This window comes from Coregonus lavaretus (assembly GCF_964263955.1).
Source record: "Coregonus lavaretus genome assembly, chromosome: 6".
In the NCBI taxonomy this organism is placed as follows: Eukaryota; Metazoa; Chordata; class Actinopteri; order Salmoniformes; family Salmonidae; genus Coregonus; species Coregonus lavaretus.
Genome location: NC_139993.1, coordinates 53429736 through 53444391, shown reverse-complemented (window position 1 = coordinate 53444391; position 14656 = coordinate 53429736). Strand labels below are relative to the sequence as shown.

Here is a 14656-nt window from a genome sequence, read left to right as displayed (position 1 = left end):
AGCGGGCTGTCACGTGCCTTTTACTGAGGAATGACTTCTGTCTGGCCACTCTACCATAAAGGCCTGATTGGTGGAGTGCTGTAGAGATGGTTGTCCTTCTGGAAGGTTCTCCCATCTCCACAGAGGAACTCTGGAGCTCTGTCAGAGTGACCATCGGGTTCTTGGTCACCTCCCTGACCAAGGCCCTTCTCCCCCAATTACTCAGTTTGGCCGGTCGGCCAGCTCTAGGAGAGTCTTGGCGGTTCCAAACTTCTTCCATTTAAGAATGATGGAGGTCACTGTGTTCTTGGGGACCTTCAATGCTGCAGAAATGTTTTGGTTCCCTTCCCCAGATCTGTGCCTCAACACAATCCTGTCTCTGAGCTCTACGGACAATTCCTTCGACCACATGGCTTGGTTTTGCTCTTACATGCACTGTCAACTGTGGGACATTTTACATCTACATTTTAGTCATTTAGCAGACGCTCTTATCAAACGCCATGAGCTACATCCCTGCCGGCCATTCCCTCCCCTACCCTGGACGACACTGTGCCAATTGTGCGCCGCCCCATGGGTCTCCCGGTCGTGGCCGGCTACGACAGAGCCTGGATTCTAACCAGGATCTCTAGTGGCACAGCTAGCACTGCAATGCAGTGCCTTAGACCACTGCGCCACTCGGGAGATGGGACCTTATATAGACAGGTGTGTGCCTTTCCAAATTATGTCCAATCAATAGAATTTACCACAGGTGGACTCCAATCAAGTTGTAGAAACATCTCAAGGATGATCAATGGAAACAGGATGTACCGGAGCTCAATTTCGAGTCTCAAAGCAAAGGGTCTGAATACTTATGTAAATAAGGTATTTCTGTTTTTTATTTTTTATAAATTTGCAAACATTTCTAAAAACCTGTTTTCGCTTTGTCATTCTGGGGTATTGTGTGTAGATTGATGAGGAAAAAAAATAATGTAATCAATTTCAGAATAAGGCTGTAACCTAACAAAATGTGAAAAAAATACAAGGGGTCTGAATACTTTCCGAATGCACGGTATAGGCTACTGTGATGTTATTTTCTAGAAAGAGGAAACAGGGCACGTGTAATTTATTCACCTCCATCAGAAACTCATGAAGTCAGACCAGTGTTGTGTTTGGTTCCAGGGCGGGTGGCACGTAGCCCGCTGTCCCCTCTGTACCTCTGTGTCGTGGAAGAGTCTGATCGTGACTTATAATGAGTTGAGAGAAAGGCTATTTGAGGTATGCTAAGGAGTGAGGTAAGGGGTGAGAAAATGGGCAATGGACATCATTGGCCGCTGTCTGAACGCAACAACAAAAAACAGGCCTAAGTGGTATCAAAGGGGTGCTCATTGGAGCACATCTCGTTCGCTCGCTCTCATTCTCTTTCTCTCTCTCTCTCGCTCTCTCTTAGACACACACACGAAGTGAAACAAACAAGACACAGAAACCCAGCATCCAAGACAGTCTGTTTAGTATCCTGAACACAGCAGACCAGACTCCACAGGTGCATCTCTTGACCTAAAGCCAGCTGCTCAGGGTCGCTGTGTTCTGGGTACTGCGCTTCACGCATGCCGCGTCTTGCGCGCCCAAGGTGATAATTACGCACTGACGGTGTGTTTACTGAAGTCTCGAGCTCTCTCCTGACGTGGGAAAAATTCGACGTGTGTAAAAGAATGCAGACACATTAAAAAGAGCGTTCCAGAATGCACTCATCGTTCTATCTGTCTAGTAGTAGGCTATGAGGTAGGAGTATCATGGTACGGTCAGGGTCAGGCCTACTGACAAGTGATTTTGGAGTGAGGCCGTGGGAGAAAGCCACAGCAAACAGAAACATGCAGGCAGTGCGTAACCGAAGAAAAAGCGTGCATGTGTGTGTGTGTGTGTGTGTGTGTGCTTGTTTAGGTGTGTTAAAGTGTGTATTTGTGTGAGAAATGTGCACATCCAGCCAGCAGAACCAACCGCGGGTCGCGCGGGCTTGTCTGCCTGCCGGGTGAACCCGGTAACGCACACAGGCAGGCAGCGGAGCGCGAGGGAATATTTCACATTCATCCTAAGTCCAAATAGCCGCCGGGCTGCGAAGAGGTGTGGCGGAGAAGACAGTTTAATGATTATCACTCACCCCGGGCCAAGCTCATAACTCATGTAACTTTCCGACCTTTTGCTGCGTCGTTACCCCTGCTTAGAGAGAGAGAGAGAGAGAGAGAGAGAGAGAGAGAGAGAGAGAGAGAGAGAGAGAGAGAGAGAGAGAGAGAGAGAGAGAGAGAGAGAGAGAGAGAGAGAGGGAGAGAGAGGGGGGGGCAGACATTAGAATTGAGGACAGATATTAGGCTGTAATTCTAGAAGCGAGAGGGTGATAACTGAGCCTGATACAAAATATATGTAGTGATGAGATAAATAATGCTGATATAGGCTATAGGTCTAGAGTTAAACATCTCAGACCACCCATGTCTCCAAGTGGTCTCATCACTCTCCTGGTCTCCTTGGTATAAGCTACTGCATGTCAGTCTGCATGACAAGCACTAACCCACTGGGCACAAACATCAATTCAATGTCTATTCCACGTTGGTTCAATGTAATTTCATTGAAATGATGTGGAAACAAAGTTGATTCAACCAGTGTGTGCCCAGTGAGAAGATGTTTCATTTGAACTTCTGTGCCATTCTGTGAACTATACATGACCTTTCAGGTAATCCTCGCTTTGCAAATGCAGGGCTTGCCTTTATTTTAACCAGAGTTTACATATTTAATTACTATGGAGCTAACCTTTCTATTTTTGCTGTGGTGTCATCTCGGTATTGTCTCAACAGTACTTCCCCTTTCCAGAGAAGTCATCCGTAGAGGGAGGAGGCCCCAACACCTTGTATTATCACGGGGCCTGCACTTAAGAATGTAAAATGTACTTTAGGATTAGGCTACAAACTGTGTGTGTGTGTGTGTGTGTGTGTGTGTGTGTTTGCGTGTGTTTTATGTACAACCTTTGATATAGCTCTTAAGCTTTGTGTGAGGGGAGATGTTGTTATTCTCTGAACAAACTATGGGAGGAACTTTGAGAGCTCCTAACATTAAAGACGGATTAAGATGGCTGATAGACACAGAACAGAAGAGGGGATGATTCAAAGACATCTTCCCTCTTTTGTTGATCTTTATTCTTTTCAAGAGTCAATTTGCATACAAACTTCCCACAACTTTCTGGGAATGGTGCAGGACAGTTGCTTGGATTTGGAACATTCTCAGCACATTTAAGGAACTTGACAAAAAATGATATTTTCTTGGTGTTTTATTACTTTAACAGAACGTTTCCTAAAAGTTCAAACATGGTTACATTTCATTTCAATTTTGGTAATGTTCTAGGAACATTCTCCAACTGGTTTGACATAACATTAAGAAAACTTTCCATGAAAACCACAAGAAAACTTTCAATGTTCGAAGAATGTTATTTAAAAACATATACATTCCATTCTCAGCATAAACAAAACTCTTATCTTCTATCTTGTTGAGCATGTTCAGGTGTGTTGGCCACGCCCACTAAATGGCCACACCTGATCTTTATGAGTGCTTGTTTCCTTTGAAATGGGGTCTGTTTTAATAGACTAAAATTAACAGCTTTGTATGAGTTTAAAAAACATGGCATGCTAGCTCCATCCTGGTGGTGCAGTGGACTAATTCCATGGATAAAGAACAGAAGATCATAAATTTGAATCCCACTGACACCGTGTGAAAATAAAAATATATGTGTTTGCATGATTAATGCCTAAGCAAATTAATTTCCTTGTGTCCTAACTGTGCTTGGAGTTAACCCAAACTAAGCTACACTACATGACCAAAAGTATGTGGACACCGGCTCGTTGAACATCTCATTCCAAAATTATGAGCATTAATATGGATTTGGTCCCCCCTTTGCTGCTATAACAGCCTCCAGTCTTCTGAGAAGACTTTCCACTAGATGTTGGAACATTGCTGCAGGGACTTGATTCCATTTAGCCACAAGAGCAATAGTGAGGTCGGGCACTGATGTTGGGTGATTAGGCCTGGCTCGCAGTCAACGTTCCAATTCATCCCAAATGTGCTTGATGGGGTTGAGGTCAGGGTTCTGTGCAGGCCAGGCAAGTTCTTCCACACCGATCTCGACAAACCATTTCTGTATGGACCTTGCTTTGTGCACGGGGGCATTGTCATGCCGAAACAGGAAAGGGCCTTCCCCAAACCGTCTAGAATGTAATTGTCTGCTGTAGCGTTAAGATTTCCCTTCACTAGAACTAAGGGGCCTAGCCCGAACCATGAAAAAGAGCCCCAGACCATTATTCCTCCTCCACCAAACATTACAGTTGCCACTATGCATTCTGGCAGGTAGCGTTCTCCTGGCATCCACCAAACCCAGATTCGTCCGTCGGACTGCCAGATGGTGAAACGTGATTCATCACTCCAGAAAACGCATTTCCACTGCTCCAGAGTCCAATGGCGGTGAGCTTTACACCACTCCAGCCGATGCTTGGCATTGTGCATGGTGATCTTCGGCTAGTGTGCGGTTGCTTGGCCATGGAAACCCATTTCATGAAGCTCCCGACGAACAGTTATTGTGCTGACGTTGCTTCCAGAGGCAGTTTGGAACTCGGTAGTGAGAGTTGCCACCGAGGAGAGACGATTTTTACGCGCTATGTGCTTCAGAACTCGGCGGTCCCATTCTGTGAGCTTTTGTGGCCTACCACTTCGCTGCTGAGCCGTTTTTGATCGTAGACATTTCCACTTCACAATAACAGCACTTACAGTTGGCAGCTCTAGCAGGGCAAAAATTTGACAAACTGACTTGTTGGAAAGGTGGCATCCTATGACGGTGCCACGTTGAAAGTCACTGAGCTCTTCAGTACGGGCCATTCTACTGCCAATGTTTGTCTATGGAGATTGCATGGCTGTGTGCTTGATTATATACACCTGTGAGCAACGGGTGTGGCTGAAATAGCCAAATCCACTTACTTTTGGCCATGTAGTGTAACAGTGTTACAAAACGTCTTATTGAAATATGTTCTCAGAACTTTATTTCATTACTTTCAAATAACCTATAATTTGTTGTTAATTAAACCTCCCAGGAAAACTTTCCGAAAACCATAGTAAAACGTTCTCAGAACCTCCTTGCAACCTAAAAATGTGGTAACCAAAGAATTATGTGGTAACCAAAAAAGTGTTCAACAAATCAAAACGTATTTTATATTTGAGATTCTTCAAATAGCCACCCTTTGCCTTGATGACAGCTTTGCACACTCTCAACCAGCTTCATGAGGTAGTCACCTGGAATGCATTTCAATTAACAGGTGTGCCTTCTTAAAAGTTAATTTGTGGAATTTCTTTCCTTCTTACTGCGTTTGAGTCAATCAGTTGTGTTGTGACAAGGTAGGGGGGGGGGTATACAGAAGTTAGCCCTATTTGGTAAAAGACCAAGTGAGCGCTATGATGAAACTGTCTCTCATGAGAATCGCCACAGGAATGTTCATCATTAATTTAAAAAGTGAAGGTCAGTCAATCCGGAACATTTCAAGAACTTTGAAAGTTTCTTCAAGTGCAGTCACAAAAACCATCAGCACTATGATGAAACAGGAATGGAAGACCCAGAGTTACCTCTGCTGCAGAGGATAAGTTCATTAGAGTTACCAGCCTCAGAAATTGCAGCCCAAATAAATGCTTCACAGAGTTCAAGTAACAGACACATCTCAACATCAACTGTTCAGAGGAGACTGTGTGAATCAGGCCTTCATGGTCGAATTGCTGCAAAGAAACCACTACTAAAGGACACCAATAATAATAAGAGACCTGCTTGGGCCAAGAAACACGAGCAATGGACATTAGACCAGTGGAAATTTGTCCTTTTGTCTGGAGTCCAAATTTGAGATTTTTGGTTCCAACCACTGTGTCTTTGTGAGACGCGGTGAGGGTGAACGGATGATTTCCGCATGTATATTTCCCACCGTAAAGCATGGAAGAGGAGGTGTTATGGTGCGGGGGTGCCTTGCTGTAGAAAATAGTAAAAATAAAGAAAAACCCTTGAATGAGTAGGTGTTCTAAAACTTTTGACCGGTAGTGTACGTTCGCTGAACAGGCTAAATGTTCCCTTCCATTTTCAGAATGTTAAAAAAACTGTTCAATTTTATGTTCCCACAACTTCTAAGGAACCAAATATGCTAGCTGGGTGGTTATTATGCAAAGGACAGGAAATGTTAGATTAGACCTAGAGCAAGGTGTTTTAGTTCATAACCACCGTAAACATATCACTGAAATATAATTGTAAATAAATTTAGGGTGACCTGAGATTCTCTACAAACATAAACATTACACATGTAAACACATCTGTGTGTGTCTGGTAAATGCACGCCACCTCGCGCGAAACTCTTTTCTGGTACACAATCTACAGTCATGCAGGTGAGTCACTCACTCAGGTGAGAGAGAGAGAGCGAGAGAGAGCGAGAGAGCGAGAGAGAGAGCGAGAGAGAGATTGGTTCTCTCCAAAATATATGAACAATACACATAGTTCTTCTCCCCTCCTCCTTCTAACTTTAGCTTTCTATACGTTTATTTTTGTTTTACATACTCCTGTGTGGCACAGAGGAGCATGCAATCATAAATCCCTCAATGCTTCAATGGATTTGAGATTACTCTGAGCTCGAAACGCTAGACCACGCCCCCCGTGGGCCGTCCCTCGCTGAGGGATTATATTATAACAGGGCGCGTGTGTCTCCGGAGACAAATAGACTCTCAGCTGCTCAACAGTCAAGAGTTTGGGTGCCTCCGGTTCCTCTGTACAACGGAGCTCCTCGAACCGAAACAGACAGACAGGTGCACTGACTCCACCACTGAAACAGACTCACAGGCTACACCTGCGCCTCTCCTAAGAACCAGGACAGACACATTTTCTTACTTTCTGATTAGGAGAACCGCACTGTCCTGCAAGGAACTCTGACAGCTACACACTGACAGGTGAGAGGAGGGGAAAAAAATAAAATCATTAAAAATGAAACTTGAAGTGTTCTCCGCAAGCCACTTCCTTCAGAAGCCCATGGAGGTGTGCAGTCACAGTGACGCCGAAGGTAGCGTCCCCTCTCCCCTATCCGGGGAGGAGCTGGGCTCAGACGGCGACTGCGTGGCCAACAGCCCGGCACCTGCTACCCCGAGCAGCGGCGATGGCAAGGGCAAACCCTACACCCGCAGACCCAAGCCGCCCTACTCCTACATCGCACTCATCGCCATGGCCATCCGGGACTCCGGCAGCGGCCGGTTGACTCTGGCCGAGATCAACGACTACCTGATGAAGAAGTTCCCGTTCTTCCGGGGCAGCTACACCGGCTGGCGGAACTCGGTGCGCCACAACCTGTCGCTGAACGACTGTTTCCTCAAGGTGCTCCGGGACGCTTCCAGGCCATGGGGCAAGGACAACTACTGGATGCTGAACCCGCACAGCGAGTACACCTTCGCTGACGGGGTGTTCCGCCGCAGGAGGAAGCGCATCACTAAGGGCCGGTCCGGTGGTTCCAATAAGGACACCGACACCCCAGACATCCAGACCCCAGGCGAGGAGACTCGCATCTCGGCCACTCCATCTGTGCCCTCCCGGGAAGAGAGGGTGATGGGAGCCAAGTTCTCCAGCTCTTCCAGCTCCTTCTCCATCGATAGCATCCTCAGCAAGCCCTTCATACGTAGGGTGGACAGAGACCACACCGATAGAGACAGTTCACATGCCAACCCCGGTGCCCACCGGCTCTACTGGCCCGCCGGTGCTCACCACATGCTGCCCTACACACTGGCCTACCCACCGGTACCCGCTGCTATGGCGCACGCACATGCACAGCACTCATACCACCAGGTCAGCACCGGCGCGTCACACATGTTGCACGTGTACAGGTGCAGCCTCGCGGAGCAAGCAGAGCACAGCAGGGACCCACTCACAGCTCTCCACATGACGTCACAGGGCCACATGCCAAACTCCGATGCTGCTTTCTCCCCTGTGAAGATGCACACAGCGCGAGTTGGCAGCTGTCATCCTTACCAGATAGATTAATTGCGCTCCTAAAGCCAACATAAGGGACAATAATGTAATTATGTATCTTAAATTTGACATGTGCACTTTCCTATGCGCTCTACGTTTTTCTAATGTCTTAAAAAAGGCATTTCAGTGCATTTAACTGTTTCTGATTATAACAAGTCGTTTAGCGGTGATGAATAACGTAATGTGTTATTGTTGTCATTACTTTATTTCTATCTGGTTATTACTAGGACGAAGCAAATTAGTTGCAATCTGACATGCCATTCCACTGTGTGTGTGTGTGTGTGTGTGTGTGTGTGTGTGTGTGTTACGTGGTTTTTAGGTCATTTCTACTGTAAACGACGGCTACCATGTGCCAACAATTTTGAAAAATATATATTACTATGTATGTGTTGATGTAGTTTTGTATGACTTGCTGAAAAATATTGTAGTTTAAAATATTTGTTGGATTGTTGACTACTCCATGTAAGGAGGCTGCACAAAAAGAAAGGAAATACACTGTCTGTTTCCCTAAACATTGATTCATGCATGGACGATATTTTATGAGAGAAAATAAAAACTTATTGGGGAAAAAATAATCCAAGCAAACCAGGAGTATGTATTCTTTATTTTCCTTTAGGTAAAGATAAGGCAAGGGCAATAAAAAAATGAATCTATATTTTTCCATGAAGTATAGGCCAACTTGAAGTGTGTTTGGAATCAGAGGGCGGAAAAAGTTTGCATGCGTGATCAGAGGAAGATCCGATATCTATCTGCCTGGAACTGGAAGGGCGTAGCGCCTGGCAACACTGGTGCTGTTTTGGCATCCTCACCACTTAAACAAGCCTACTGAAGTACCAGAGGAATGAAGAGAAAGTTATACATTCATTTCAGACATCTGCCTACTCTGCATGGCAAGGCACAACTAGGAAACAGCAGTGTTAGGCACAGAGAGGGCTATATATTCACAGATTTACAATACCTCAATTTCACCCCTCTGTCTTCCTCTCTGCCTGCACCGCACAACTAAGGAAGCAACACTGTTAGGCACAAATTACAGCTCGGTTGAGCTATTTCTAAATATTTAAGTGTGGTGAGATCCGTCCCAGAATGGGGAGTGTTGAATTTTGTCAAGTAAATCATATAATCTGACGCTTTACACGAAGGATCATTAACTTTAACTGCAACACACGTCTAGGAAGGTTGTTCCGAGTAAAGGGGTTTGAGTTCAGTTATTACGGACATTTAGCTGCACAATAGCAAATCATGTGTAGTTATAATGTACAGTATCTATTAAGCACAGTGAACATATACACGTCTCCTCAAGCTCTTATATATAGGTTCGAGGATGGAATCTCAGACTTTGGACAACTGCGCTCCATCTCTAAACGTAAACTATGGTTTATGCTTAAGGGTAAATTGTAGGCCTACCATAGCATGCCAGGCAAGCTATGGCGTACTCATTAAACATTCTCTGTTCTGTAGCGTTCACACGAGGGTAAGAAACATGCCCGGGATCCGGGTCTCCTATAAACATTGTACAATCAAATATAGCTTGTTCAAATATGACATTTGACTATACTCTGCCTTGTAGCTTGTTCTCGTCTCAAGTCACGCAATTCAGAATGTGCCTGTCATACTGAAATAATAATAGGCTAATACATAATACTAATACTAATAATAATAATTATTATTATAAAACATTAGTGCATTTCATGTTGTTGTTTTTTATCATGAACACTTGAAAACATATCTTAGACCTTTTTCATCCTACTAGAGGCTATGTTGAGGATTTTTTTTAAACACATGACAAACATTAAATCAATGTCCTGATTTTCTGAGTAAGATGTACAACAATATCTTTAGAATACGAAACAAGACGTGGGATGAATTACGACATATAGCCTACCAGTCCACAACAACGAAGACACAGACCTGCGAATGCTAAACGATAGGCTATACAAATAACTTTTACCAAAACAATGTTTCAAAATTAAATGACCAAAAGACAAGTTGGATTTCTGTAATCGGTTTAGTAATGAGAAACAATAATGTTGGCTACTTCAAGCGCAAAGTCCATAAATTATCACAACACATTCCAATAAAACCTAAATGATTTGACCTTTTCAACACAGACAGGGGATATATGGGGGTTCTCAATAGAGGCAAGGATGCAGTCCATACGCGATGTCTCGAGCTGTCCCCGGTCCTGAAGGAGACCCTCGACGTCATCACATGTAGTGTCGCCCACATGAATTACGATTCCCGTTCCCCTAACAATGTTAGGCCTAATGTTATTGACAAAGTTGTAGACTATCACTAGGAAGTGCTGTATCTAGACAAACATTGCAAAGAAGGATACATAGAAAAGACCGTGAACAGTACATTATTTTATTGTGGACCAATGAGAAATGAGCCCCCCCCCCAAAAAAAAAAGAAGATATATTGTAAAGTGGTTGTCCCACTGGCTATCATTAGGTGAATGCACCAATTTGTAAGTCGATTGATAGACGACCAAATCTGAAAAGAAAAAGAGCAAATGTGTTGATACATTTACCATTGACATTTTACCCTTTACATTTACATTTACCATTTACATTTTACCCTGTCTTTCTTGCGAGGGGTTGTCAGTCCCTCATCGATCTGGGCCCAAATAGAACGGAAGACATTCTTGTTTAGGCCGGTACATGTTTCTACAAATACAATGCATGTGGACAAATATTTGGACATAAAACATTACCTGTCCGTTCTCCTCAATCATGTACATTGATGCATAGGCCTAGGACTATACTATGCTAACAAAAATAACCTGACAGATGACACTATTGTTTTACTATACTCAGAGAAATGCAGTCTGCAAACTCGGTCCTGGGACCCCCCTTGGATGAACGTTTTGTTTTTTGCCCTAGCACTACACAGCTGATTAAAATAACCAACTCATCATCAAGCTTTGTTTATTTTAATCCGCTCTGTAGTGTTAGGGCAAAAACCAGAACGTGCACCCGGGGGTCTAGGTGACATGTGAGAGGGTTGAGTCCCGTTCCATGAACAATGCTGCAACCTGCAGGTGAAATCCCGGAACAGCACACCTGTATGCTACGCACTGCGCAGAGCACTAGCAATTACGGCCATAACAGGTGAACGCTCCATCAGTGTAGGCTACCGTTATGTTTTCATTCTATGGCTAAGGACTAGCTCTCTCTGGTGTGTGGAACAGGAACTAGTTAAAATATGGCTTATCCTAATAAACCAAATACATGCCTGAGTCTGAGAGCAGTAGAGACTGGGCTCCATTCAATCCGTATCACCGAAGTATCGCAGAAGAACCGCGTTGAAAACTAAAGGTAATTTCCGATTGAGCCGACGTATGCAGTGTTTACCATGAATGCAGTCTCCGCCACCGCGGGAACATTGCCTATAATTGTCAATCGCGCTATAAAGCGGATCTTCAGCGCTATGGATTGAATAGAGACCTAAATACGCTGTAGTTCTGGTCCGGGGTTTAGGCCTGCAGTCCAATGGTAGGAAGTTGAAACAGTCAGCCACTCTGCCCGCCGCTGAACCTCGCGTGAGCTTCTGGAGAAAGAGCCTCTCAGCACAAAAGTCCGGGTTGAGCTGGACAGGAAGCGCGACTGCTGAGGCGCCTGAAAGAAGACAAAAATACGCACATTACCGTTATAATTCCCTGGAAATAGCTATTTAAATTATATTTCATATCTTCAAAATGAGTTTTAAAAAATGCTCAGGAAAGATTTAGGCACTTGTCAAAAGAAGTGAGGAGAGGTCAAAATAGGCTATAGGCCTATGAGAAGGACCAACAACCAGCAGGCCTGTGTTTCTATGGAAAGAGTGTGTGGTTTTATGGCTTATCAACAAACAAACAAATTATTAAAACAAACAAACAAGTATTATAATTAGCTTATTATAAGACTTATATTGACCATCACACAATAAATCAATTGAAAATAATTGTGAAACAATGGAAAGTAACCATTTAATTTATTTCATGGACCGCTGCATTAATTTTCCTTCAGCAATATCCTACACATTAAATATACATTCATAAACAGAATTCTGAGCCACATTTTTCATGAACTAATATCTGAATGGTGTAAGCCTTTGTATAAATAATCAGGGACGTTAAACCAATATTAGCTATAATATTATAGTTGACACTTCAATATTTTTCCAAAGATAAAAAACAACCATTTATATTGTTCTAGGATGGCGTTCTTCAGGCTAAAAGGATCAAAATCTGACAGAAATGCCAAAGGATATCCATCACTATTAAAAACCAGAACCCATGTAAATATGTGACATAAATGTTGTTTACTAGATATTTCAAAACAGCTATAATAAGAGCTCCTCTACGCGTAAAAGCAGTGGCCAGTCTTCAAAGTGCTCTCGCGCAGAACAAAGTTTCCTCCTAGCCGCGGAGGCATCCTGATCACCGCGGGGGTCATACGTTCTGATGTCGCAGGAAATTCTAAGGCCATTAGGTTCCACAAACTTCTCTGTGTCATGGTGGAAAAATGATTTTATCCTCACATCCTTTGTTGTGAAGTGTAAAGGTTATTGTTGATGGCCATTGTTTGAAAATCCTTTATATTTTAGGCCTACACTTAAAAGGACGGGAGTGATGTTAGACAGACACACAAACACACACACACACACAAAGAGATGAGGAGCGGATTAGTTTATGACATCTTTTCTTTTCAGTCTATTTTCTATAGCTCGACTATCCCAAGATAAGATGTCCGTATCATAAATGCAGAAATTAAATCCCTTAGGCCCAGCCTGAACCTTAAACTATTCTATTCTAATCGGAGGTATAGGCCTAGTCCACTGTTTACAGTTGTTCACTCTTTCCTTCTCATTGTTTCAACTCAGCGGCATAATACAAAATAAAGCTCAGTGTAAAACAAATCCAGGTGGTAGAAATGAAATGAGGGAGACTAGGCATACAAAGAGAATGGGGTATGGTGATGTGATTTAGCTCCAAATTAAAAAAGATTGATAATCTAAATTTAACGTTATATTAATTATTTTTAGCCTATGACCATTTTTGGACAAATATTGTTTGTAGGTCTATTTGTATTTCTGTAAAGCCTAGACCTACTCAACTGTAATAATGAGCTGTTTATTATAAACGTATACAACTACCAAACATAATAGGCCGGCTATTCACAAAGCATATACATACAAAAAAATGACTGAAAATTATTGCATTATTTAAGTACTAGGCTATATAAACGAATATTTAGCTCAATATTTTTATTTTTATTTTTATAACATTAGGTGGCTGAATTGAAAACGAGGAAGTGTAGGCCCTATCAAATGCAGGCATAACAAAATTAACCATAAAAGTAATTACAGTATAAATATTAAACGGGCTATCTGCATGATGCAGTCATATAGTATCAACACTTAACCTTGTAACGGGATTAATACAATCTGAATCTGTAGGCCGTGTTTCTGAACAAATCCTATTTCTCTTGTTGTTATCATTATTGATGTTGATGATAGGCCTTTTATCTTTTAAGACTAAATAATTGCATCATGTTGGACAAATCTATATTATGGTCTGTCTTCATAGGGGAGGAAGCTGTCGACGCCCGCGCGCCTAATTTCGGTTCTCTCTCTAACGAACGGGGGGCCCAGGGGACCGGCTCGAGCCTGGGGCTGAAAACTGACACTGGCGCGCTGTGTGTGGTATCCAAGGCCGCGCTTGATGGAAAAAGCCTGCTTCCACTCATGTCAAAGTCATTTACTCAGAACCCCCCCCCCTTTTTTTTTTTTTGTAAAGTAGCCTACTCTTATATATGCTAGCCTATACCGTTATACCCTTCATATTTCATTACAGAAAATGTTTCCGTTATTCAGTATAATGACATTTAGCAACAGGCAACAACATGCAAGAAAAGTGTTAGAGATGAGCTCTTTACCTTGTGCGCGTGGCGTGTGACGCTGTTGATTGGAATGTCTGGGGAGGTTTGATAGATGGCATAATTGCATGTATTTGAGATGTCAGAGAGCAGGGGAAAGAGAGAGGGTGGAAGAGGGAGGGGGGATGCGAGATGGAGAGAGAGAGAGAGAGAGAGAGGGGCTTGACTCTGCTGCAGCGACTGGACAGGGGGCAGATTTGGCAGTGGAAGGGGGGAGAGGGGAGGAGGGCTCTAGTCGTCACTGATTTCAGGGGGGATTTGGAGATATGTGTGTGTGTGTGTGGGGGGGGGGGGGGGGGGGGGTCTTAGAGGAAAGAAAGATTTACAAAATGATAGGTGGTCGCATTTTGTTTGGCTGAGCGGCCGCGCGCACTAAATTGAGGAGTCTTCGCGTTTCCTCCCCTTTAGGGATTAAGGCGATGGCCACCCGGTGCGCCGCAGAGCAGCACTCACCGCCACGGTGACACCGAACTGCACCGGAGCCTCTGTGTCGGACTGAGCCTCCGCAAAACCCTGCATTATAGCGAGCCCTCCAGCCCTCACTGGATACTCTGCTCTCCCATCTCTCTCCCACATTCTGACACTGCAAACTCGCTGCACATTTTCTGCGTAATAGGAGAGTCCAACAGAACGGGAGAGCGTTTTCCCTCTCCAAACCCTTCTTGTGGAATTCCGAAGACCAACGGCTTGTGCGATTTGTAGAGGACTTTGA

At 43.8% G+C, this 14656-nt stretch overlaps 1 protein-coding gene across 1 annotated transcript; it reads left to right on the top strand.

The window, feature by feature from the left end:
* The first annotated feature begins 6725 nt into the window (after positions 1-6725).
* Positions 6726-8607, top strand: LOC311130567 (forkhead box protein Q1-like). The gene has a single exon (XM_084163333.1). The coding sequence runs from the start codon at positions 6992-6994 to the stop codon at positions 8033-8035; it is 1044 nt and encodes a 347-aa protein (XP_084019459.1). The 5' UTR covers positions 6726-6991; the 3' UTR covers positions 8036-8607.
* The last annotated feature ends 6049 nt before the right edge of the window (positions 8608-14656 follow it).

Bases quoted from the DNA above. Each gene is read 5' to 3' on its own strand.
- LOC311130567 (XM_084163333.1), top strand. From the start codon at position 6,992: ATGAAACTTGAAGTGTTCTCCGCAAGCCACTTCCTTCAGAAGCCCATG.